At 44.3% G+C, this 26,725-nt stretch overlaps 1 protein-coding gene across 1 annotated transcript; it reads left to right on the top strand.

The window, feature by feature from the left end:
* Positions 1 to 12,061: 12,061 nt before the first annotated feature.
* Positions 12,062 to 16,974, top strand: LOC133346107 (myosin light chain 3, skeletal muscle isoform-like). Its single transcript, XM_061557511.1, has 7 exons — positions 12,062 to 12,290; positions 12,903 to 12,930; positions 13,357 to 13,500; positions 15,563 to 15,736; positions 15,908 to 15,985; positions 16,405 to 16,446; positions 16,800 to 16,974. Exons 1-6 carry the CDS (start codon positions 12,186 to 12,188, stop codon positions 16,431 to 16,433), a joined length of 558 nt encoding a protein of 185 aa, XP_061413495.1. The 5' UTR covers positions 12,062 to 12,185; the 3' UTR covers positions 16,434 to 16,446; positions 16,800 to 16,974.
* The last annotated feature ends 9,751 nt before the right edge of the window (positions 16,975 to 26,725 follow it).

Below are 26,725 nucleotides of genomic sequence, written 5' to 3'. Positions count from 1 at the left end.
GTGAATGATGCCCCTTTACATCCGTGACCCACTCCTGGTTGCAGTTCCCCGTAGTGCTACTCAAGAGCAAGATTGATTTTCAGTAACTTCTCAATCCACTGCTGGATGAGGGCCTCCCCGAACCGTGTCGTTGTTCGTACTTCACCACGCTGGTCGATGCGGATTGGTGAAGGGGAGATTGTCAGGATCGCTAGCTGCTGACTTCTCATGTTGGCCGTGAAAAGGATTCGAACTCATGTCGCCGGGTCCATAGCACAGTGCATTAGTCACTCACCACACTCACGCATTTCGTTAAGTCGGAATACTCGCCGGTCGATCTCGACTAACACGTCTCGTTGTCTTAATGCACCGAGCACTGCTGAGGAGACTCAAGAAAGTCGAAACCGGCCCCGCGGGTTTCCCGTTGAAACAAATGTAACTGGAAAGCATTGCCTGAAAACCCCGACGGCCGATACATTAGATTAGCTTGTTTTAAGTTACACGTGCTTGTTGGCTTTTTGAAGGGTCTGGTGCTGTAAGGTTATATCAGCCCCTTCGTGTTTGCCAGCCACCGATCCAGCGTGCGTTGAAGGGGTTCTTCGTCGACCAAGCAGTGCCGGATTATTCGAGTAGCACAAGTAGCTACATATGTAGTAGCTACGGGCCCCGCACTTTCAAGGGCCCGCGCTGAATGCTTTCAAGCTATCAATTCCGGTTCAGTGATTCTGCACTTGCTCTATTACTATAGTACTATACTGCAGTGACGTGCGGTGAGGTCATTGGCTGGGGTGGCACTGGCTAGTGTCAGATTCACACACTGAGGGGGGCGTGTTAGAGGCCATCGAGCCTAAATATCTTTATACGCCTACGTGAAATAAGTTATCTGGAGTATGGAAGGCGAGGACATGAAATGAAGGGGTCTACAAACATTACATTGGTGACATACTGAGATAGTAACAGGCACGGGCTTATTGCCCGCGCTCCATCCAGTTACTGACGGGTTGCGCAATCAGAGGGGAGGCTGAGCTCGTCGCTGCCTCACCTCTCGTCTCTTCCTGTATTTGCAGCGAAGCTCCGCAAATTTAGAGATTTTGAGTATTAAAATGATTTGAATCGTATAGAAATGACATTTATAACACAGATCAGTGGAACAATCTTAATATTTATTTTATTTGATTATTCTTTTTTTTACTTTTCGTAACAGATATTTTCATTGAAGTATGATGGATGAGGCTCTGCCTCCCCTGCCTCCCCTGACCACACGTCCCTGCTATACTGCCTTCAACTTTGATGAAGACTGGGTGTTTAAGGTTACCGATTTGTCGTATTATCTGGCTGTACAGCAAATGAAAAAATACAATTACTTTAATATGCAAGTGAAAAATTTGTGTTTTAATAGTTACGTGGTTTTCTTTTTTTATTTAGGGCCCCTTTATAACATATGCTACAGGCCTCGCACTAGTGTAATCCGGCACTGCGACCAAGGGAAATATTTCTCCGTGTAGTGCATAAGAAGGGGGTCAAAGGGGACCCTTTTCTTTCTGTGGAACGGCGCTCGCAGGGAGACCTTTCAAAAGGTTAATCTTTAGGAAATCGTGCATAGTGGCCTATGACATCCCCCTATAGGCCCATTCTGGTTTTTTTATTATAAGCACATTATCATGAGCAAAGTTGGGCATCTCAATGAGCTCGCCTCGATAATTAAACGCGCTAATGACAGCCGACCTTCTTTGAAGGCAATAGCTCGGATTTCTGTAAAGATTGCGCTTGGCGAAAGCAGCACCCTTAAGAGAGAAGTATTGCATTGGTAGTGGTGCCTAAGGTATAAATAACAAACACACAAAAAAACCTCGGCACATTCGTCGATAAACACTTCCCTGAAAGGAATACGTATATAATAAGCGACGTTTCAGTCAATGGGCCTTCTAAATCTTTCTGATATCAAGAAAGACCATTGCACGGGATATCGCTTATTATATTTGTGTGTAGCGCATTGCGCTACGAAACCAGATACCCGAGTTCGATTCCTACTTGCGGCGAGCACCAGGGATGATTATCTGAACCGGTCCTGAGCCTCCCCTAAGTCGGCTCAGCCTCAACTGAGTACCTGGTGCGGCCGAGCGTGGTGCTGGGCACCTACTCGTGGTCTGTGCCGGCCTCAATAGGTATTCGCTAACAGCACTTGCCCCAATAGTCTGTCAAGCCTTTACGGGAGATATTTTTCCTTGTTTTATATATTTCGTTTGTTAGGGCGATTATAATTGAGTTGTTGTCTTGAGAGAGCGCACGTGAATGCTGTAATGAGATTTACCACGTGTCATTCTGGTGAGCACCACCTTTGTTATACGGTGCGGAAAGTCGAGTCCCTAAATCATCGTAAATAAAGAGAGCGCGCCGTGCGTCATCTTTACGAAGATGCCTCGGGTGCCCCGTGTTACGTTAATATTTTTTTGTTAGTTGTACCTCTCTCTACAATTATAGATTCAAATGACGTTGCTCCCAGCAGGCGTGGAGGAGTAGACGAAAATACCCGATAGCGTAGCTCTCTCGATGTGGAGGCCCATATCCACCGCCAGTAGAGTGACCAAGCGATTTCAGGGTTGCGCCTTTGTCTTTATGGGTATAAAAGGATTTCAAAAGAGGACTCTCGCACGTGAATAGAAACACAGAAAACAAGACGCGGTTGCGTGTATTCGTCGGTGAGGAATGCATTGACTTGTTGTGCACGTCCTCAGTCACCGTTCGTTCTGTCATTTATTTCGTAATGCAAGTCAAAAGGGGCGGCATTCACATCGCTTGCCGATAAACACTACGGCAAACATACAAAACAGGGTGGTTCCGCGCGTGACAATGAGCTCGTCTTGGGGGTAGTTGTTGGGGTTGAGCATTGCTCAGATATCAAACAGCAAATAGTCGAGAATCCTGTTCTGTGTCTCCACGTGTAAATAAAAATATGTTTTAGTCCCTCGCCCTATTCGCTTTCCAGACAAATCATAGTCATCAGCATTTGTTTTAAGCAAGCACAACTCTGGGCCAATTTCGACATTCTGGGTCTCATCAGCAGAATCACACTTCTTGCTGGGTTACCAGACGTTATTGGCAAGAGGACTCCATCTAAACGATGGGGCAAACAATAATACAACGTTATATACACGCACTATGCGTTGTTGTGGAGCACTGTGGGCAAAACAAAAGAGGTATACCCACATTCTGTGTCTATACGTCAAAATAAAGAATATGTTTAGTCCATCAGTTTATTGGCTTTTCAGACTAAATATTACCCGGCTTGTGTGAATGTTTGTTTGTCAGCCCTTGACAGGCACCAAAGCCGCATTAGCCCCATACGGGAATCGATCAATGCTGTAATAATTTCAGATTAGTGGCATTGTGTGACATTTAAATTGAACATCTGGAATACTACGACTACTATAGAAAGCGCGAATTGCCGCATTCTAAATGAATGTGATCGACTGAAAAGCACCGACTTATTTCTAGATCGGAGAATCAGCGTCGCCGTGGTTAGGGCTCTGTGCGATCATCCCGGTGACCTAAGTTCGATTCCTTCCCAGCCACGGCTAATATCAGAAGCGAGTGATGGCTGAACCAATCACCACATATCCCCTTCTTCAGCAACCCGCACCGGCCAGCAGGGTGAAGTATGGTCAAATAACCCCCAAGACTCCATGATCGGCGTGGGAAACCCATCATCCATCAGTGGATTAACAGAGGCCAGTGCTTTACACAGATACACCGCGGATGGCCAATCGGGATTTGTTGGCAATTTTTACGATAGAGTAAAGACGACTCTTATGGACATGTGTTTAAACGCGTGTTTATTTCCCATTTGTAAGTACAACAAATGCTTTAATATGAGCAGAAGTGACTATTGAAAAGCACAGCTGCAGGTGAGGACCTATTCCTCACCGGTTCCAACATTCCCACTGCACGTGGGACACTGGTTAGCGCGCTTGGCTGCGTACGGTGCGAAAGAAGTTCAACATGTGTACATATACAGTACATACATCACGACGGCAGTGGTCCACGTTACGGGCGTTAACATTTCCTTGCCGCGTCGTGGATTGCTTCCCATTGCCGTAAAGAGGAGCCGCGTGTGTTAGAGTAGAGAATACTGCACACCATACACGGAGGTCATTTGCATCATTCAGATCGTTAAGGAATGCAAGTATGGGGGCTTGGGCAGGAGAACGTCGCTGGAAGAAGAGATGCTGGACAGATGTGAAAAAGAGCTTCATAGCTCATCGGATTTAATTAAATATTGTGATTCTGACCACCAACGGGGGCGATGGGCAAGAACAACGACGGAGTGGCAGGCAATGAATGGATCGCGTCCGTAGGAGATGGAGCGAGTCAATGGCCTCCTGTGGCGGTGCTCGGCGGAGTTTTACATCACAGGAGCGTGCGAGGTGGCGGCGGAGGCGGGTTCGGGAGTGCTCACGTCAGCAGTAGATTCACCGTGGCTGATAGTGATGATGATGATGATGGTGGCGATGATGATGGTGGTGATGATGATGATGACGGTGGATTGTGAGCGAACGCTTGCTATGTGTAGCGACAGTCCGACATTCCTGCACCGGGCTAGGTTTGCCCCGTGGCTTAGGGGCCGTCCATAAATGACGTCACGCACTTAGGGGGGGGAGGTTAGACATTTGTGACGATGTGTGACGATGGGGGGGGGGGGGGTGAGAAATGTGACGTCACATCAAAATGCGCAACTTTAAATAAATATAGACAACACGTTCTACTTAATTAAAAATACTTTTAATGTTTTCTCCTACAACATCAGATTGCAGCGCCACATTAAATACGCACTACAATGACAAGAGTTTAAAGTGTTTTGAAGCACGTTTAATATTTGGGGGGGGGGCAGAGCTTTGTGACGTCATATTGAGGGGAGGGTCTGACTTTTTGTGACGCCGTGTGACGAAGGGGGGGGGGGGGTCAAAAATCATCCAAAATCACGTGACGTCATTTACGGACGGCCCCTTAAGTCTAAGCGCTGGCCAGTGTGGCTATGTACAAACATACGCCGCTGTAGTACATACTGCCGTATGCTCCGGCCGATGAGACGCAGCCCCTTTGTATTCTAAAGCAAGAGATGGGGGTGCGTATTATAACCTGCAAGGAGGCGCGTGCGTGCGCGTGACCAGATCCGTATGACTTTCTTGGCATCGGGCACGAGTCTTTTGGACGCGTCTCTTAATATACGGAGGGTCGTCTCATCATCTGGCATTCCCCGAGTGAACCGAAACGAGTGCACGCGTGCACTGCCGACGCCACGTGGACAACTACTGCACTAAATGTGATGCACAACATTGATTCGCCTGCAACAAAATATAACTCGTAGTGTCACATTACACGGTACTTTCAAACGGCATAGGAACCGCTGTATATAGAGGCATAGAAGATGTGCGTTATCTATAAAGTATATACCTACATTATATTGTACATTACACATGTAGGCTTTATTATGTTTAGCCAACGTGAACAGTGGTGTACGTATTCTTTTTTCCAATAAAGTCTATCCCACTCTTATAAATGGCTTATGTGATATGTAAGTGCATCTACCGAGCGCTTTGTGGCCGGTTCAAAACCGTGCAGGGTCCAGCTGTACAGGTGAGCAGGTGTACAGGTGTAGAAGAGTACATGTGTATAGCAGTGGCTGGGGAGGCAATGGCTCGTGCCAGAGCCAGATTCACACACTGAGGGGGGCGTGGTCTCGCTTAGGGGGCGTGTCCTCACTGAGGGGGGCGTGTTAGACACGTCCCCCTTCAGTGAGGCAGATGTGATAGCTGTCTCCCCTGGTGCTTTTTCATTGCAGTTTCATGACGAGACCAGCGAGCCCAAATATCTTTATACACATACGTGAAATTAGTTACCTGGAGTATGGAAGGCAAGGACATGAAGTGGTCTACAAACATTACATTGGTGACATACTGAGATAGTAACAGGCACGGGCTTATTGCCCGCGCTCCATCCAGTTACTGAGGGGTTGCGCAATCAGAGGGGAGGCTGGGCTCGTCGCTGCCTCACCTCTCGTCTCTTCCTGTATTTGCAGCAGAGCTCCGCAAATTTGGCGATTTTTACTATAAAAATGGTTGGAATCCTACAGAAATGACATTTATAACACAGATCACTGAAAAAATCTAAATATTTATTTTATTTTATTATTCTTCTTTTTTACTTTTCGTCAGCTATTTTCATTGGAGTATGACAAGTGAGGCTCTGCCTCCCCCTGCCTCCCCTGACCGCACGTCCCTGGTGTATAGGTGTGCAGTATATACCTTAATTATATTGAGCCAACGTGAACAGTGGTGCAGGTGAACATGTGTTCAAGTGAGTAGGTCCGCAGGTGTTCATGTGAACAGGTGTTCAAGTTAGTAGGTCCGCAGGTGAGCAGGTGTACATGTGTTCATGTAAACAGGCGTTCAAGTGAGTAGGTGTGCAGGTCAGTAGGCGTACAGGTGTGCAGGTGAACAGGTGTTCAAGTGAGTAGGTGTGCAGGTCAGTAGGTGTACAGGTGAACAGGTGTTCAAGTGAGTAGGTGTGCAGGTCAGTAGGTGTACAGGTGTGCAGGTGAACAGGTGTTCAAGTGAGTAGGTGTGCAGGTCAATAGGTGTACAGGTGTGCATGTGAACAGGTGAGGAGGCGTACATGTGTGCATGTGGGTGGACACTCCTTGGCTGGTACTACTGCTCGCGGTTTTGCTCAATAGTTATATGATCTATGAAAAATGAAGAATATGTTTTACCCTTTCTGGCAATAAAACAGGTGTTAAGATGTTCAAACACCAAATAAAAACCTTCTGCAAAGATTCATGTCTGCATTAACCACACGTACTTGTGGTGAACATGCAAACAAGCATGCTCTGATAATATATGCATTGTCTTTGAAACTGATTGGCCTACACCAGAGACAGCCTTCTTTAGGGCCTAGTCTCACCATTGTCAGACCAGAGAACGCCAAAAGCCGAACAGTACAATGACAATGCCACTATCAGTGCATTCATATCTGGAGGTGAGCAGCTACAAAATTGGACCTTTTTGCCAGTAAAATTCTATTCAACAAAACAGCAAAGCGAAAGTTACATTAAATGCCTTATACCAGTACATTATTTGCCAATGTTCTTTTTTAACGGGCCGTAGGCACAGCCGAACTGCACAATCAACCACTGCAACAAAACAGCTCAGAATATGTCGAAATATTCAACAAATAATTTGGTGATGCTCCCTTGGCAGTGGTGCACAAAGAAGCACAACTAACAACACTAAACTGAGGACAGTCGTCAATAATACTGCCATAAAATGAATACTGTGTATATAATTGGCGAGCTTTCAGGAAATGGCCCTTCTTAATAGCGCAACGTTTTTCGTGTCGGAGATGGATGGGTTTCTCGTCTGAAACCCGCTTGCGATTCCCGCATTAGAAAAAAAAACCGCCCAGGTGTGTGCGTATACGACCAAAATCACACGTGATGCGCCTGATCTCGTAAGCTAAGGGGCCGTCCATAAATGACGTCACGCTCCTGGGGGGGGGGGGGGTCAGACATTTGTGACGACGTGTGACGAGGGGGGGGGGGGGGAGTTTGAGAAATGTCAAAATGCGCAACTTTAAATATAGACAACACGTTCTCCTTAATTAAGTAGACTTTTTAATAAATATTTTCTCCTACAACATCAGAGTGCAGCGCCACATTAAATACGCACTACAAGGACAATCGTTTAAAGCGATTTAAAGCATGTTTTATTTTCAAAATGGAAATATGGTTTTGGGGGGGGGGTCTGACTTTTTATGACGCCGTGTGACGAGGGGGGGGGGTCAAAAATCGTCCAAAATCGCGTGACGTCATTTATGGACAGGCCCTAAGCCGGCTTTTTGGCCTGGATAGTGCTTGGATAGGCGACTACCAGCACACAGCACGGAGAGAGAGGCCAGAGAGACAGGCAACATACTTCTCTGGCGCAATTCACTTCACCTCTCTGGCTGTGAAGAAGGGCCGTTGCCCGAAACGTCGCCTATTATACGTGTTCATTTTTAAGGCATTATTATTGGCCAATGTATTGAGTTTATTTTGTTACCTGTGCTTGTGCACCATTGACAGTACTATCAGCAAACGAGTTGTTTCTCGTAAAAGGCCAACGTTAACAGCTGCAACCCTGCAATTGCTTGCTCACTCCACTGCTGGCGAAATAGCTTCCACTATACTCTTTGGTTTTTCGGTAAAGTCACGTAGGTAAAAAAATTAAAGAAATTAAAAATGAAAACAACTAAATTAAATCACGACGTTTCTGAAGCAACACAAGCACCCGTCATCAGGTGTGACCGCTCCAGCAAAATTACTAATTTAGTTATTTTCATTTTTAATTTATTAGATTTTTTTACCTACGTGACTTTACCGAAAAAAACAAAGAGTATGGGATCCCTGCAGTCACGAAAACTTCAAATATAGCTTCCACTAGTCTAGAGAGCGCCTCTACAAGGTATTTTGTCCTCTTCCTCCATGCTGGCCAGACGAAATGGATGGGGTGGGAGTGACCACATGTCACCGCGTCACACGCAGCCTGCCCATCGTCTAACCGGCGCAACCATTACTATCGCTGGGTGTATATCGAGACCGGAGTGTTGAAGAACCTCTCCCCATTGTTTCAACTGCCGTGCTGCAAGGTCGAACCGAAGACCTCTGGATTGCAAGTCCAGTTTGCTAATGATTACACCACTCTGGCAGCGTCATATGGACAATGTATAATAAACTAACAAAAAAATAAAAGCTGGCCTGCTTCGTTACTCTTAACACCCGTCAGCTGGCCAAAGCCAGTTACCGTACACAGTTTCCAGGGGAATCATTAAACAGTAGGTCGCGATGAAACTCATCGGGGGCTTTTCATTGAATGGTAAATATAACATTTGACTTTTTCTGCTACATTTCTTGCGCGGAAACAAGGCACCACGGGGCCAGGAGTGGAAGGGGCAATAACGAAGTGACTGATGATAACGATGATGGATTATACATAACACTGCAGAGATTGTTTTCACGGAGTTTCCTACAATGATATTTTAAATTCTCCTCGATCAATATTGTGGCGCACTCTAATGGAAATATTTTATCCATTACAAACCTATTACTTGTAATTAGGTGGCATATTAATTAAGGCTTTGTCAACACACACACGTTAATGTCCGTGTTGTTAAATGTGCAGGGAGCAGGGTCCTTATGATAATGAAAGCAACGAAATGTTCTCTCATTTGCTGAAATTGGAACTCTGTCAAATTAATTGCGTGCAGATACGTGACACACAAACGAAAGCTCACCACATTCGGCAACAGCAATGTAGCAGCGCCTTGTAACAAATACCAGATACATGGGCTGAGGTTTTTATGTAATGATCCTTCTTCACAGCAAACATATGAATGTTATTCGTTATGACAAATGTAGTATATATATACTCTCCATACAGGGTGGTAGAGCCGTGGCTCTGTGGTTTACGCAATGCGCTATAATCCCAACGACCTAAGTTGTATTCCCGGTCATGGCTGACGTCAGTGGTGAGTAATGTCTAAAGTTGTCCCGACTTCTGCCTATCACCAACAAGCACTGCCCAGCGTGGTGAAGTATGGCCAAATTAAACCTATGCGGTCTGTAAATTTTAATGTCGTTTTTACGCATGCAAACATTATACATACAGTCTAATACACAAATATCTAAACGGTATTTACACGCATTATTAAGGATGAAACGTTTAAGAAAGTAACAATTTATTGAACCGACATTGTCTTATGGATATGACTATATATGAGTAAACCTTTGCACAAACACAATAAAACAAGAACTTCGTTATGTCCATCGCAATCAACCTAAGCATCAATAACTCTTCATGGAGAGCTCCGGCAGAGGCCCTGAACACTTGTAGAACACATTTGTATGCAGACACCGTGTACCATTCAGCACACCACAGGGTTTCCAATTGGGTTATGTGTTATACATTAATACGTGCTATAAACATCAATAGAACACGTGAAAACTAGATCTCCCTGAACAACATAATTCGCCAAAGACTATATGCCCATTTACCCATTCCTAGTTTTTTCAAACACATTTTAGAGGCCACTTATATAAGTAAAGTAAAACAATATATCTCTAATTGGAAACCCAGCGAACTTGTGTCTAAGAGAAACCGAAGGCCACACTCGCGAGCAATTTCCACTTCCAGCAGGCGTTGGTAGCACGGCTCCTTCATAACGCGCCGAGTTTGCTCCCCGCGCTATCTTCAGCGCTGTCGCATCCCCACGGCTCAGAGCTGGGCTCCTCTGGGGCGGCTCTGGTCAGACCGCGCTCCATGGCCTAACATGGCCAGCTCTGCCGTTGTTGCTGTTGCTGCATGCTGTGGTTGGTGCTGCAACTGCAGTGGCACTCGTTTCTGCAAACCTGGCCGCCTGTCCAGGCGCTGACAGACACGAGGACTAGCTCTGCCCTCCGAGCCACAGCCTTTATTAGGGTTTTGGCATTGGCCCTGATTTGACCATGGATGTTAAAACACTGGCTGGTGCTGGCCTGAAATTTGGGAAAGTGCATGGATGTTGTATTTATTTATTTTTTAAGTTTTGTGTTTGGTTAAGAATAAAGCATGTATATTAATGATGGTTAAACTAAACATTAGCGATGTCAATGTTTGCATATTCGTAATATATTTTTAATAGTCACTCCTGTTATTAAATTGTAATTTGTCTGGAATATGGTACATTATTAGTACCACACAAAGATTGGGGCCTTAGAAGCAACCTGAAGTTTGCCTATTGAGAGGGGCAGTGTGCCAATAATACTATTAAGTTTTCAACTTGCTTGTAAAAAAAACTGTTCAGGGTAATTACCTCTCAGCCTTTTTGCTTCAGTGAGAATCTGCCAGCCTGGAGAAATCAGAGCTCACACTGGAACAAACTTCACAACCTGGCACACACTGAAACTATCACAATCACATTGCTGCAAATGTGTTTTTCCAACAGTTATATAAAATCCATTTGTCAAGTCACTGTTAACATTAGCTTTGGGTGAGAGGGCAAAGACCACAATCTCCAGATTCGAGCTGACCTCTGTAGATGAAATACAGTGTAAAGACAGGCCAAGCAATCTGACTCAATGTCACGAATACTTGGAGTTCCCTGATAATGTTGTCGAGAGCGCATGCCGCACTAGACTGCCAGTGCAGCGCACAATGTAAATGCAACAATAACAATAGCTAAACGGCATTGTTAGGTCACATTAATTAGACAAAGCGCAAAGCGTATGTGCGGCATTGGCGGTGGTGGAGCAGTTGAGCTGTCGGCACGCCGTCTCGAGAGAGCGTATTTCGGGCAGCGGCACGATGAACGCGTGGTGTCAGATTATTCCCTTGCGATACTCAAGGTTCGCAATTGCTTACGGGTTAATATGCTTACACAGCTGCTGCTGTAAGCTTGACTAATATGGTTACTTTAACAAAATCATGACAAAGTTTTATAATAAAATCTTGCATTTTTATTAAATGTTTAGTTTACAGTACCAATATTTTCGCTGTTTCTTCATCCAGAAATGCATTTATTTTCCACTTTTTGATCGCTGTTTCCAAACGAATGGACAGGGAAATTAATATAATTCTTAGCTCTCCGATCTGTTTTTGGTTGTTTTTGCATGTTGCTCGTCATCATGTCTAACGTTTCGCTCCATGTGCTGGGTTCTTCGTGTAAGATGTGGGGCACAACGTTGAACAGCGTGACAAAAAAGTACACAGTACCACCCGAAAACACAACATATATATACACACATACAGCAATCCAGCAAAACTCTACTTTTTTAATGTTAACCATTGCTTAGGCTGTGCCACTCAATCTGCAAGACATCCAGCAACATTCATAGCTGGACCTGCTGATAGAGCCCCACATGGTGATCTAGTCATGAATTACAAGATGCCCCACCCACACCTGTCCCTGTGTTGGGCCCTCGAGCTCACAGAGCGAACCTCCTGCCCAAATTGGCAGCATGTCCCTGGTGGCTGTGGGAGCTGAGGTCGCCTTTCTCTATAAAGCGTCGCTCTGAGCGCCAAGTGTACACTTCCAGGACACCGGCAACTGCTCGACGTGAACGTAGCGCGGAAGTGGTGCAGTGGTCGACAGACAGAGCGTGAATCAACCCGTAGAGCTCCCACAGCTGAAGCAGAATGCCTCCTAAGTTTACGAAGAAGGAGCCAGCGAAGAAAGAGGCGGCACTACCTGTCGAGCCGGAAAAGCCAAAGGAGCCTGTGTTTGATGCCAAGGCTGTCAAGGTGCGTTCGCTGAGCAGAATGGGCATGCGTCGAATGTGTCATGTTCTGCTCCTTTTGTCTGTGTTTATAAATCAATTTACTAATGCACCTTGCGAGCTGTGTACGTTGCAAACCGTGTTACGTGCGCAGTTTCTGCAAAAGCGCTGCCCTTCAGATGGGTTTTGATTAAATATGCTTTTTGTGTCTGCGAGCGTTCGGTGTGATGTCCAAAAACAATCTTACTAAGATCATTGCGCATCAACCAAACAATAACAGTTGGCAGTTTTTAAAAGACAAAGTTGAACTTTTTTACTATCAATGTGGAGCTCTCTTTTATAGCCATTGTGTGAGTCAATACGTTAAGTAAATTAAGGCAATGTAGCATGAACACATTTATTTCACAAGCCATAGTTTATACAACCAAAGCGTGCCTCAAAGTGTACTCACGCAGATTGCTACAGACAGCAACGCTATATACTACTTGCGTACAACCTTTTTACGTGTGCATATGTTCCTGGAAATGTGTGTTTTGTATTTACATAAATATGTAAGTAAAAAACACTACATGATTAAAAATAATTCCTCGTAATTCGCAAAACACAAGTATGTGATTATTTATTTCTCTTTTAACAGGTTACTTTCACGAAAGAACAAATTAATCGTAAGTACGGTGTTTGAAATTGTGATAATTATGATTCGACATAATTTTATTATATATGCTGAGATTTTAAAATACTTTCCTCGTCATGGCAGACATGAACGAATGTGGAATATATAAACAAAATGGCTGACCTGCAGAGCTTTTTTTGGAGAAGACATTCTTTGGTGGAAAGGGCCCAAGGGACAACCTTGAAATATCCCCACATAACCATACAAGCTCATTGAGAAAACACCCTGACACGCGGTGAAATATGGCAAGGAAGTCTAATGCCATACTAATGCATGATGACAGCTGATGGTGGCATTTACCAGCAAAGCCATCACTCATTTGTGATTCAAGTTTATATCCAATGTGAATCAACGTCACGGCAATCTATGTAAATGCATAATGGTGATAAATGTTCTGGTGCCGTTCTATTATTTTCAGAGTTCAGTGGCACATTCGTCCTCTTCGACAAGGCTGGTGATATGAAGGTCCCACTAAACATGGTGGGCGACGTCATCCGTGCCCTTAAGTTTAACCCCACCAACCTTTCAGTCAGCATCGTCCAAGGGAAGCTCAAGCCTGAAGGTGTGTTCCCAGTGTGTCCGAATTTGCTTCGTGTCCTTGTCTTCTGTGAAAGAGCAAGACCACCCAAAGATCCCAGAAAAAATATGAGGTGTATACAGAGAAACAGCCACACTCTGAAAGTTGGGAGTATCTTATTTTCAAATGGTCTACGGTTGTTATTGGGCAGATAACAGATAGGATCAACAAAATTTGCCTCACACTTTATCATATATTACAGGAGTTCTTATATATTATAATTATATTAAATAAAAGCAGCGGATGGCTTATCGATACTGAACATACTGTGCATGTGCTACTGTGTATTTAAAGGTCCCGTCATCGGATAGATCACTAAATGTATCACCTTATTCAATGGCGGAGCCGGGATTTTTAGGTAGGAGGGGCAACCCCTCCAGCAATGAAAAATAATAGGAGTTGTTAGTAAGTAAAGACTTGTCCCTTGCTTTTTATCCGACGTGTGTGCGGCGATGGCGCAGCCATCGTTCGAGGGTCGAATTCGAACCGCGTTGTGTGATCGGCATCGCGCTCGCTGAAGGTGAATGCCTTCAGGGAAGTCGTGTACTGTATCCGCAACTGCGCACAATTCTGTGAGTAACTTATAACTGCTTTGCCGTTACTTATTGCCAATTATATACACAGTGACAGTGGGGGTCGCAAAATGCCGATTTATTACTAATAAACCCCAATGATCCGATCGAAAGTAGGGATTTCGATCGCATCATTGGGGGGGCACGTGCCACCACCCCCCCCCCCCCCACTGGCTCTGCCAGTGGCCTTATTGAAGGGATATAAATGCGTAATAAAAAAATACCATTATTTTTTTCCAAAATGTTGTGGGTGTCTCTAAGCCACAATTTTAAAGATGTTGGTGGTGTCCAGACGCCCACGACACCCACACAAGCTGGGCCACCTGGGGGTAGGTGCACCTTCAATTCAGATAATTTTACAAAATTGCCTGGTGAGACTTCCCTCTGAATTCTCAGTTCGGCTCACTGCGGGCCCTCTGAATGCATGTGTGTGTGTAAATCGGTGGTGTTGTACCCCTCATATCGCCCTTAAATGTTAGCAACAGTGCCCCCCTGTGGCAATTGTTATCCATGGACAATAGTAGTTATATAACCCCTTACCACAGCATCTCTCCCATTTCAGCAAAAGTTTTCATGCTGTAGTTTTCACACCTGACGATGATTGCTTGTGTTGCAATCGAAACATCGTGATTTAATTTATTTTATATTTTATACGTGACTTTACCGAAATAACCAAAGAGTATAGTGTGAGCGTCTTTTAGACCGGTGGTTCACCAACCTTTCTAGACCTTTAATAAAAAAATATATATATTGCAGACCACCAAGGAGCAATAGCTTTATTTCCAATTAAAATTTCACGAAAATTATTAAGTTACTTTTGATTGACTCACCTAAAACATAAATTGTTGTGAGAAAAATTAGTTACTGCAACAGTGCTGCAGACCACTTCCCATCCACCTGGTGATCGGAAGACCACAGGTTGGGAACCACTGGTCTAGATTATCAAGCAAATAATGAGTTTCCACTTTGACAGTTAAGGAAGCTGCTTCGTGGTTCTTGTTTCCATAACACCGAGCGTACAATGGCAACAGCTGTTGAGTGTGCATCTTAAACGTGACAAATTGGCTTTGAATTATTCTTTGGTTCTTTCGGTAAAGTCACGTATAAAGAAGAAATAATAAATTAAATAATAGCATACGACGTTTCGATTGCAACACAAGCAATCATCATCAGGTATAATGAAATAGCGACATAAAATCTAACCAGAAAAAATTATAGACAGACATATAAGCAGACAGATATCACCAAGACACACAGAGAGAGCTCTGTACCTGTGTTGCTTTATCGAAAGAACCAACGAATAATTCCTGCAGTCACGAAAGCTCCAAAGTTAAGATTGGCTTTGAATGTTGATGCAGTTTCATGCATTTTTTTCTACAAATGAATTTGTAATAACAATACTGTCTACACCACCTTCCCTTCCCTTGCACCCTGACACCCACACCATGAAAATCTTCCACCCCATTGACCCACAGAAATGGAGGGCAAACTGGTGGACTTTGATCAGTTTCTGGTGATGCTTCAGTTCATTGTCAACCTCAAAGAGGAGGGAACCGTCGAGGACTTTAAGGAGGGTCTGAAGCTCTTCGACAAGGAGGGAAATGGTACAGTGCTGGCCCCTGAGGTGCGCCAGTTCCTCGTGACTCTCGGTGGGTAGACCATTTCAGTCCCTTGACAGTGCACACTTTGAAATGTGTGATGTCCTCAACAAAGGTGTTAAAACATGAAGTAATCTATTGACTTAAACAGCAGCAGCTTTACAGCCACTGTTGTGTGTTACGTTCCATTATTCACTTTCGCTCTGTTATTGATATGTACAGGAGAGAAGATGCCGCTGGAAGATGTGGATTTCCTCCTCGCTGGCCTGGAAGATGCAGAAGGATATATGAAAATCGATGGTATGACTTCATTTTGTAATTCAGTACGATAGTTTGTGAAGACCCAATTCTGGAAATATTATAGTTGCCAATACCAGCACAAGATTTTAATGAAGTAATGTATATGTATTGCAACGTTATCATTTACAACCTTTTGTCAATCCACTGCTGGGTGATAGCTTCCCATGATGTTTGAGTTACGTGGGTTATTTGACCATAACTAACCGTTAATGTAAAATGTCATAGCCAATTGTTACAAAATTCATATATTTAATGTATATACAAATCTGCATACAAATTGCAATATTAACAAGTATGCAAACCTTGCACAAATGTTAATTTATCAAAATATATTTTATTACCATTGCAACCGGGAATACTGATTTTTTTTGTGTGTGTATGCTGTGTAAACATTAATAATTTGTATTTTCTGTGAACAGAATTCATCACAAGAGTCATGGCTGGTTAAATTGATTTTTGCGGTAAGTGTAAATTTGAGGATACGTTGAAAAAACATTTTTAAAAATGTCAAAAAATAATTACGTCAAAAAATTATGATATGTCATTATCCATCCACTGCTGGATGGAAGTCTCCCCAAGCAATCATTTCTCATGGACTCACGAAGCAACAATCCATCGAGCTCCTGCATATGAGCCGATTTCATTGCTCCATCTCCTCGGTAGACGGACTATAAAGCATGTGTTTTGTCTAAGCTAGCTAAGATTATTATTTTGCTTGTGTACTTTAATCTATGTGTACATGCATTGAATGTAAGTAAGATTCGTTTTTGTTCACTCTGTCCATTGCATTAATTGTCGCATTTTCATTTTGCAGGCTCTCGGGAAAAAAATTTTGATCAACAATGTCTTACGAAGGACAAAGAAAACAATTAAAGAACAATCCAAGCTTTTACATCTGCTAATGTATTGTCCAATGTACAGATTATTTAAGCCACATTGAGTCAATCATAAAAAAGGGATTTTAATGAATAAACCAATACACACCGTGACATGTCCAGGGACTGGTTTCTTGAATGTTAAATCTTACCTGTGTAACAAATGAAATTGGAATTATGTGAATCTCCTGGCACAAATGCAACAGCACGTTTACATATTCATTTTGTTCGGGTTGTGATTGACAATTTCCTATGAAATAAACAAACATAATCGGGTTTGTGGAGAATATTGAGAAATATGGTGCTGTATTGTATTTGTTTTACACTACTTCGTACAAACTAATTACACAACCACACATACAACATATATGTGCATCGAGTAGATAGTAGGTAAACTTTTCCTTCATTTGGGGATTGAATTATTGTAGTTTTTAGATTTACATGTAAATGTAATTACCAATATAGAACTGGATACTGTACCATATTATGTTGAACTTATTTCGCACCGTATGTAGCCAACCGTGATAATCGGAGGTGCGGGGGAAGGACAACAAACTAAACACAAAAAGCTATTTTGAAAAAAATCTTTCAATTTCGAGAAATTCGTTTTCAAGAGAGTAAAGGTCAGAATGGGAATGAAACAACATGCACTCTATTTTACCAACGGCAAACCTTTAGGAATGCAAACCAATCCCTCCCTCCAGACTCACAGAAACCCGAATCATCCCACCAATCGTATAGCTACGATCGGGGCTTAATTTCTCACTCCATATTTTCAAAAACACTGCTAGGGGCACGTGTGAGTACGTGCGGCACTGCCCCATCCGATTAGCACGGTTGGCTACATACGGTGCGAAATAAATTCAACATACATACGTGTGGCACTGCAGTGAAAAACACCACGGCAGCTAATCGATATAGCATATCGGTTATACTGGAAGGAACCTCCTGGTTACACCAGCCCACAGGGTATTATTGTGTCCGTCCGTCCGTCGTGCAGGGAGGGGCTGGGTGGGGAGGGGCTGGGTGGGGAGGGTGGGGTGGGGCTGGGTGGGGAGGGTGGGGTGGGGCTGGGTGGGGAGGGGCTGGTCACCCCGTGGTGCCCTTATAAAACTCAACGTTTAACCTACTCACGCCGGCTTGTGCCCGCCCTCACAGTCGGGCATATTTGCGGAATACACCACGCCGCCGTTGACCCTGGCCATTGACCGAGCAACCCAAAAAGTTTTTTTTTATATTACTTGTTAAATGGAGGCCACGGACTGCGCCACGGAGCTTCTAGCGGTTAACAAGGTACCGTATTTACCGGGTAATACTGCGCGCTACCTTTACCCTACCGGGCAATTCTTCCGAGCTACCTTTTCCCTACCCTTTACCTTACCCCTTACCTTACCCCTTGGCATGTCGACACCTTTACCTTTACCCTTTTACCCGGTAAAAAGGGTAAATTACCTTACCTTGCCGAGGCCTACTTTGAATTAAAAAAATATGTGGTTATTTCGGTAAAGTCATGTAGATAGAAAAATAGTAATAAAAACAAAGTGAATACAAATTTTAATTATAAGAATGTAATACAAATAAAAAAAACATTAATGTAGACTGTAGCCTGGTTCTTAATCGGAGTGAGTGTACTGGCAGTCTATAATGTAGACTGTAGCCCGGTTATTAAGTTTGTTGAGTGTACTAGCAGTCTATAGTGTAGACTGTAGTAATGGTTATTACGCTGGGTGAGTGTACTGGCAGTCTATAATGTAGACTGTAGCCTGGTTCCTAACCTCGGTGAATGTACTGGCAGTCAATAATGTAGCCTGGTTTTTAAGCTTGGTGAGTGTATTGGCATTTTTATCTAGGTGACTTTACCGAAAGAACCAAAGAATATGAATTCCTGCAGTCAGGAAATTTTTAAGTAAAAAAAATACTTGAATCAACCCCTTGTGTCGATTTTATAGTGTAAGTAAAGTAACGTAACTTTACCACTTTTTTGTTACACTTTGGAAAAAAAAAATTTCAAAGCAAATTTTAGGTGAGGCACCACCCCAATACCGCCCCCCCCCCCAATACAGACCAGACGCTATTGTGCAAAGAAATGTACACGTATAGCAACATCACAAGAATGAAACAATAATCGTGATTACGTTGGACCCAGGATGAGGGACTCTCTCCTGCTTACACCAGAAATGTCCCAAAGTTAGGATTGCCCAGAGTTAGGGGCTCCACTGTGGCGAGATGTTAACTACCTTGATGAGTTCGGCAGTCACGAATAGCATAAAGATGAGAGCTCTCCATGTACGTATAGTGTTACTAGATGGATATGGCAACAGGGGAACATTGATTGAGCCCTGATCAGGACTAAACAGGTCTAAAATTGTGTTTTTGTTCTACTGCTGTCTGTTGGCACTGTCACATTTTCACAATTCTTTTAGTTGGTGGTCCAAACAACAAAATGGCCACACTAGTGGTCTCGATACGGTTCAGACATTTTGTACATGCAAGGCACATCTTTGTGTGTTGTTAAATATAGTGTTACAATGTTTAAGCGCCAAGGTAGCTGTGAATAAAGAGAAGTTGCCATCTAGCGTTGAACGGTGATAATGCACGCATAGAAAATGCAGTCAATGGTGATTCAATACGGTAAGGCTTTGCCCATATAACATGTCATGTGCAGCAACGCTATTCACTCTCTTGTCATTCATACGTATTTGGTACGCAGTTGACCACCTGTCACTAAATCTAGAGCAATGTTGCAGCACGACACTCTATGAGGTGTATGCATCAGCATCACTTTCCACTATCTACTATTCCATTAAGGTATCCATCCCCATGTTGTCACAACAAACTATTTTAAAAGTACGTGGACAGCATTTTGTACACAATTAAGTGCTAAAAGGCAACACGTTAAAACAGACACCGTACATTCTGATGTGTGTGTGGTTAAATTTCGATTTAAAGCGTTCGTGACTGCAGGGATTCATCTTCTTGGTTCTTTGGGTAAAGTCACGTAGAAGGGAAGTAATAAAATAATAAAAATAAAACATAATACGTGACTTTACCGAAAGAACCAAGAAGATGTGTGTGGTGAGTGCAGTCCTGCTTGGAACGTGTGGAATGTGTTTGATTCCCAGCATTGCTCGCTATAGGTTTCACAGTGGACATTGCGTGACTACCTCGTACCCGCATACAGTGCATAATTCCAATGCCACACTCACAATTTCCTGTACCCGCACAGCCAGTTGTAGATAGGGATAATGACTTAGTGCGCTTGAAGCTGCTCAGAGGATTATCTTTGTTAATGTACAATCATGCGCTGCACGCAATGAAAGCAGCTTCATGTCCAACTGAGGTTGTGTCGCAATTTTTAATCGTAAGAACAACTTGATAATCTTCTTGGTTATTTCGGTAAAGTCACGTAGAAGGGAAATAATAAAAATTAAAACGTAATAAAATATTTTATTATTTCCCTTCTACGTGACTTTACCGAAAGAACCAAGAAGATGAATCCCTGCAGTCACGAAAGCTTTAAATCGAAACTTGAAAATCGTTGAGGTGGCACAGTATGTTAAAATGTATTATTGCTCCTCTTACTATAACCAAGCTGTGACATTTCATCTTCACACCATGACAAAAACAACGATGTGCTCCTGCATTTGAATGAATGCACAAATAAGCCGAAGGCAATCAAATGCAGGCAGGTGACTCATTTAACCAGACAGTGTCACAAGTCGAGATTAAACCGACAGCCAGGGTTTAAGCAGCAGTGAACCACACACGATTTGTGTATTATTATTATATGTATGCGGCTGTGCATGATTTTATGCTTTACTTATAACTGCACTGGCTTATTTTCTCGCTGAAAATATTTGAGGTTACTGATATAGACTGGAGTAGCTGGCATGTAACTAGTAGCCGCATGGATAGTGAGAGGAATACCGGTTGTGATGTGCCATTGGGGTCATATTTTCTGACTCGCTGACACAGCTAGACCCGACTGACATTAAGTCTTTATCTGGACATACAGTATTGCTATTATATTCTTGCCGTGGTTTTCACACCTGATGATGATTGCTTGTGTTGCAATCGAAACGTCGTGAGAATTTAATTGTTTTATTATTATTATTCTATTATTTCCCTTCTACGTGACTTTACCGAAAGAACCAATAATATGAATCCCTGCAGTCACGAAAGCTTTAAATCGAAAAATAAGTATTGCTATCATTCGCAATCAACTAAATGTTTTCTCGATCGTGAGTAGACTGGAATAGGTGGCATGTGATTAGTAGTCACACCAATAGTGAGGTCCCGAGTGTGGGAATATTTTCAGGATCACTGACCTAGACAGACTCGGCTGAAATTAATCTCTGATCTGGACATACCGTATTACCATCCTGTAAAATAAACGCAATGCTTTTATCCCCTGGAAATAAACTTCCTGAACTCGTAATGCCTATGTACAGCTGCCAAAACTACCATGACTTCTCATTTCTGTATTTCGACCTCAGAACCACGGCCATCAGGGTCTGCTCTGCACTTTGTTTCTGCTGATAAACATGTCCGTGGAGAGTCTCCAACTTGGCATTATGGAGATGTGGCAAATTCAAATATCACATTCCTGCGGAGGGAGCTGGTAGGAACGTTGGGTTGCTCGGTCAATGGCCAGGGTCAACGGCGGCGTAGTGTATTCCGCAAATATGCCCGACTGTGAGGGCGGGCACAAGCCGGCGTGAGTAGGTTAAACGTTGAGTTTTATAAGGGCACCACGGGGTGACCAGCCCCTCCCCACCCGGCCCCACCCCTCCCACCCCCCACCCAGCCCCACCCTCCCCTCCCCTCCCCACCCAGCCCCTCCCCACCCAGCCCCTTCCTGCACGACGGACACAATAATCCCCTGTGGGCTGGTGTAACCAGGAGGTTCCTACCAGTATCACCTCGTATGATATTGCACTCCAAAAGACCCAGGTCCCTGATTTAGTATTTTTTTAACAATTATTTTTTAAAGGATTATGCACTTTTTCCTTTTTAACACGTAGGCTTTTTCCTTTACCAAAAATATCTTTCATTTTCCCTAAATGTTATCCTGATTGTGTTATCGGCGTCATGCCAAGATTCTCAGTATCCTTTTGGATATCTCGCAGAGCAGTGTAACCCTTCGTGTTAGAGAACGGCCCGTAGAAACAGATAACACAGAGCTACTTCTGACACCCCTTCAAGTGACTTCTGGTCCCCACAGTCGAGGGCGACACCATCCCGACTATCCTGAATATGTTCCCACTTGTTTCTGCGACCCAGTCACCTCAACGTTTGTCGCACAGCAGTCAAACCAACATATTTGTTCTCGGAGCTGGAATTTAGTCATGTTAAATGTAGAACCAAATTTTACGTAATGGGTGTTTTGTGCACTCGTTTGTGACCAGGTTAAGGCGATCAACTCACTACATTTGAAACCCCTCGTTAATCAAGGGCAGCAGCCTGTATTCAAAACCATGGATCTCTGCGGTGCCCAGCTCAAGGTTCTTTACCTCTGAGCCAACCTTTTTCAAATGTATCTTAAATACATTTGAAAATAAATTCGCCGTTCTAAAATGTCTGCCCAAGGACAGGACAGTGAGGCTTCCCATTTTCTAAACTGTGATCGTTCTTGTTTTTGTTGTCGTGCGGGATAGGAGAGAGGTTGTTTGCCCTTGAGACCACCGCACGTGTGAGTGAGTAAATTCGCCCGAAGTGTAACAAGCAGGCGCAGCTGCGTCCACATTGTCTCTGCGCAAATGGTGTGCACAGCACATGATGCTGGATGTGGTTAACGTCAAAACACATCTTCGTGCCATTAGCCTCTGCAGTCCTTAACGACCATCATCAATAAGAGGGCAGGTAATGAGCCCAGTTATGTCCTCATCCATTGTGTTGACCTCTTTGATTGTGCCTTTTACGTTGTCGGTGGACATGTAAAGAATATATCCTGAATGCATGTATTAATTACCGCATAGTTATTCGCTTACGATACCGATATATTGCATTAATGAATGTAACGAATGGAACGCATCCGAGAAATCAATTCGTGTGAAGGTGCAAGGATGATTTTTGCAGGATCGTGAGAGGTAACGACGGCTTGGGGAGGCCTCCATCCAGCAGTGGATGGACCATAGCTGATGTTAATTATGCATGCAAAGGTTATTTACTATTATATTTAACCAAATATATGTGTGTAACGCGCGTGACGTCACTCCACGTCGACCAGCCCCCCTCATTAATAATCATTATAAGGTGACGCCCTCCAAATGGACACCCCCCCCTCTATTAATATTAATTAGCGGGTGACGTCACTCCACATGGGGGGGGGGCGAGGCGCCTCCTCCCCCCTCCTCGGCGTCAACTGACAACCCTCACTACAAAGGCAGAACCCTCACGTCACGTGCTCTCCGTAACGCTGTTGAGACATCAAAGTAAAAAGACGTCATGATGAACAAGGGATTGTAACCTTAAAATGCAATAGGTCTGTGTCACCACGGTCTTACAAATTGCACACGAATTGATGCAATGAATATCACGTCGCGGTCTGCTTTTCGCTTGTAAGTTTCAGATTTACTGCAATACACCCGTCCTTGGACGAGCAAAAGGCGAGATAGCAATATAATTGTCCTTTGCAAAGGGAACCTTGTGCTGTATTATAATAATTGATGGACAATGTTGCTTTTTAAACACAAATCAAATAGAATAGTATTCCTACTATACGAGACATGAAACAATGAGACATCTGCATGGTAACAATTAACCTTTGAGCTCCCAGAAAAAGATAAATGTTTTCCATTTTCACAATTATGAATGAGGGGCCGTCCATAAATGATGTCACGCGATTTTGGACGATTTTTGACCCCCCTTCGTCACACGGCGTCACAAAAAGTCAGACCCCCCCTCAAATATGACGTCACAAAGCTCTGCCCCCCTCCCCAAATAAAACATGCTTTAAATCGCTTGAAACTATTGTCATTATATTGCGTATTTAATGTGGCGCTGCACTCTGATGTTGTAGGACAAAACGTTTATTAAAAAGTCTATTTAATTAAGTAGAACGTGTTGTCTATATTTAAAGTTGCGCATTTTGATGTGACGTCACATTTCTCACCCCCCCCCCCCCTTCGTCACACATCGTCATAAATGTCTGACCCCTCCTCCCCCAGGTGCGTGACGTCATTTATGGACGGCCCCTGAGATCACACGTGGTTCGGCTGAGTCATATTGACACTCATCAGAGTTAAAGCCAAAATTTCGATTTAAAGCTTTCGTGACTGCAGGGATTCATCTTCTTGGTTCTTTCGTTAAAGTCACGTAGACTCTGTCTCCTCGACAGACCTGTTCTCCACCTGAGGACGGCTACTTGCGTTGTGATAATTATTTTATTATGGGTTTTTTATTATTTTATTATTTCCATTCTACGTGACTTTACCGAAAGAACCAAAGAGTTAAAGTCGTCAATTAACCTATTTGCCAAAGTGTGCGGATGTAAGGGTCACGCTTGGACTTTATACTTACTCGAGAGATTATTATTCATGTGCATATAATATAATTGACCAAACACTGAACATCACAGAGCTCGACTCGGGTAGTTTAGCACCCAAGCAATATGTATTTATTGATTACCGTAGATCAGGGGTCGGCAACCTACGGCTCCGGTGCCGCATGCGGCTCTTTACGGGCTGCTTCTTGACGATGAGTACGTATGTACTCAGATGCATTGCGGCTCTTGAAATACTGAATTTTGTACCGAATTGGAAAGAAATGGCTCTTCTTGTTATTTTGGTTGCCGACCCCTGCCGTAGATGCAGACTTGCCCCGCCCCCTTTTCCTACATGCCCCCCCCCCACTTCCCTCAAGCCCCGCCCCCCACTAACGCCCCGCCCCTTGACGGTCCCTGCAATCTCCCAGACCAGTCGTTCTCAACCTTCACTGCAGCCTTTACAACCCCTTTTGGTTCTCAATCGTAAAAAAATATGCATAATGTTAATCAATACATCGGAGGTTTCATGAAACAAAGTAGTTGTACTTACGTGCCCGTGCCTAATTTGTGTTTTCGATTATTACCTTTTTAAACAAAATCTGGCCACGTCTCGCACCCCCCAGAAAGGGCATCTCGCACCCCCCAGGGGTGGCATGCACCCCAGGTTAAGACGAACCACTGCTCAAGACAGCCCACACCTTCCTTTACTTAACTCACAATAGCAACTCAGGACCCACCATTCGCCACCAAGTGACGGTGACGTCACCACCGCGCCTGTGCCAGGCCAGGTGCACCGCTTTGAGGCCACGTGAAGTGTCGAAGGCTCACTGACAGTGCGGTGGGGGGGGGGGGGGGGTCAACTGGACCAGACCCAGGTGCAGTGACGTGCGGTGAGGTCAATGGCTGGGGAGGCACTGGCTAGTGTCAGAGCCAGATTCACACACTGAGGGGGGCGTGGCCTCACTAAGGGGGCGTGTTAGACACGTCCCCCTCAGTGAGGCAGATGTGATAGCTGCCTCCCCTGGTGCTTTTTCATTGCAGTTTCATGATGAGACCAGCGAGCCTAAATATCTTTATACACATACGTGAAATTAGTTACCTGGAGTATGGAAGGCAAGGACATGAAGGGGTCTACAAACATTACATTGGTGACATACTGAGATAGTAACAGGCACGCGCTTATTGCCCGCGCTCCATCCAGTTACTGAGGGGTTGCGCAATCAGAGGGGAGGCTGAGCCCGTCGCTGCCTCACCTCTCGTCTCTTCCTGTATTTGCAGCGGAGCTCCACAGATTTGGCGATTTTGACTATAAAAATGATTGGAATCGTATAGAAATGACATTTATAACACAGATCAGTGGAAAAATCTTAATATTTTTTTTAGTAACAGCTATTTTCATTGGAGTATGGCAGGTGAGGCTCTGCCTCCCCTGTCTCCCCTGACCGCACGTCCCTGCCCAGGGGCCACCATGGGTTGACTTGACTGAGATGACTGGCGCCAAGCTGTTGCCTCCATTCCTGTGCCAACCTCGCTGTATTTTATCCGCCCGGCGCTCCGCTCGATTGTTGTGAGCGTCGCTCCTTTGCCCTCCGTTGTTGTTTAGAGGGGCGAGTGCTTCCAACTGCCCAGAATGCATTTTTTTGGGTTAGATCGCGTAAATATAAATGCGTCATTAAACCGGACACCACCAGACACCACCCGACACCATCCGACACAGTCAATTAGTAAGGTTTGTCACTAGTTCAGCACACCGATGTGTTGGAGAGTAAACCCCACATGCCACCTACTCCAGTCTACCAATAACCTGAAACATTTACAGAGTTGTGGAGAAATCTTTCTGTTGTTGGAGAAATCCTCCCGCTTCGGGAACATTTATATTCATGCGATCTGACCCTCCCCAAAAAAAGTCTATATTACTTATGGATATTGGTCGCGTAAGCCTACCGCGTGTTAAACTGCTTCCACAGGACCAGTTAAGCAGCGGTCCCTTCACTACGCTAACGCCAATACCAATATCCGCCATTCGCCGGATATTAGCCTGTGCCAGGCTAGGTGCCCAATTTGAGGCCACGTGAAGTGTCGAAGGCTCGCTGCTCGCAGGAGGTCACGGGATAGACCCAGCAGGTGCCATGGGTTGGCTGACTGAGATGACCGGTCTTTGCACCACCAGCTGTATCCCCCCTACTGTGCCAAATTGCCGTATTTTAACCGCCCGGCGCTCCGCTCGTTGTTGTGAGCGTCGCCCACCACACCCCCTTCACCCCCCCCCCCACTCGTATACCCCTTCCTCCTACCCAATTCGCCCATTCCCCTTCCCTCCCCCATCCCCCCCATCCCCCCTACATCATCCCCCATTCCCCCCTCCCCCATTCTCCCCCT

This window comes from Lethenteron reissneri, chromosome 23 (genome assembly GCF_015708825.2).
Source record: "Lethenteron reissneri isolate LAM-NWPU_2019-01 chromosome 23, ASM1570882v1, whole genome shotgun sequence".
NCBI classification, from domain to species: domain Eukaryota; kingdom Metazoa; phylum Chordata; class Hyperoartia; order Petromyzontiformes; family Petromyzontidae; genus Lethenteron; species Lethenteron reissneri.
This window is presented reverse-complemented; position numbering and strand designations above follow the sequence as displayed.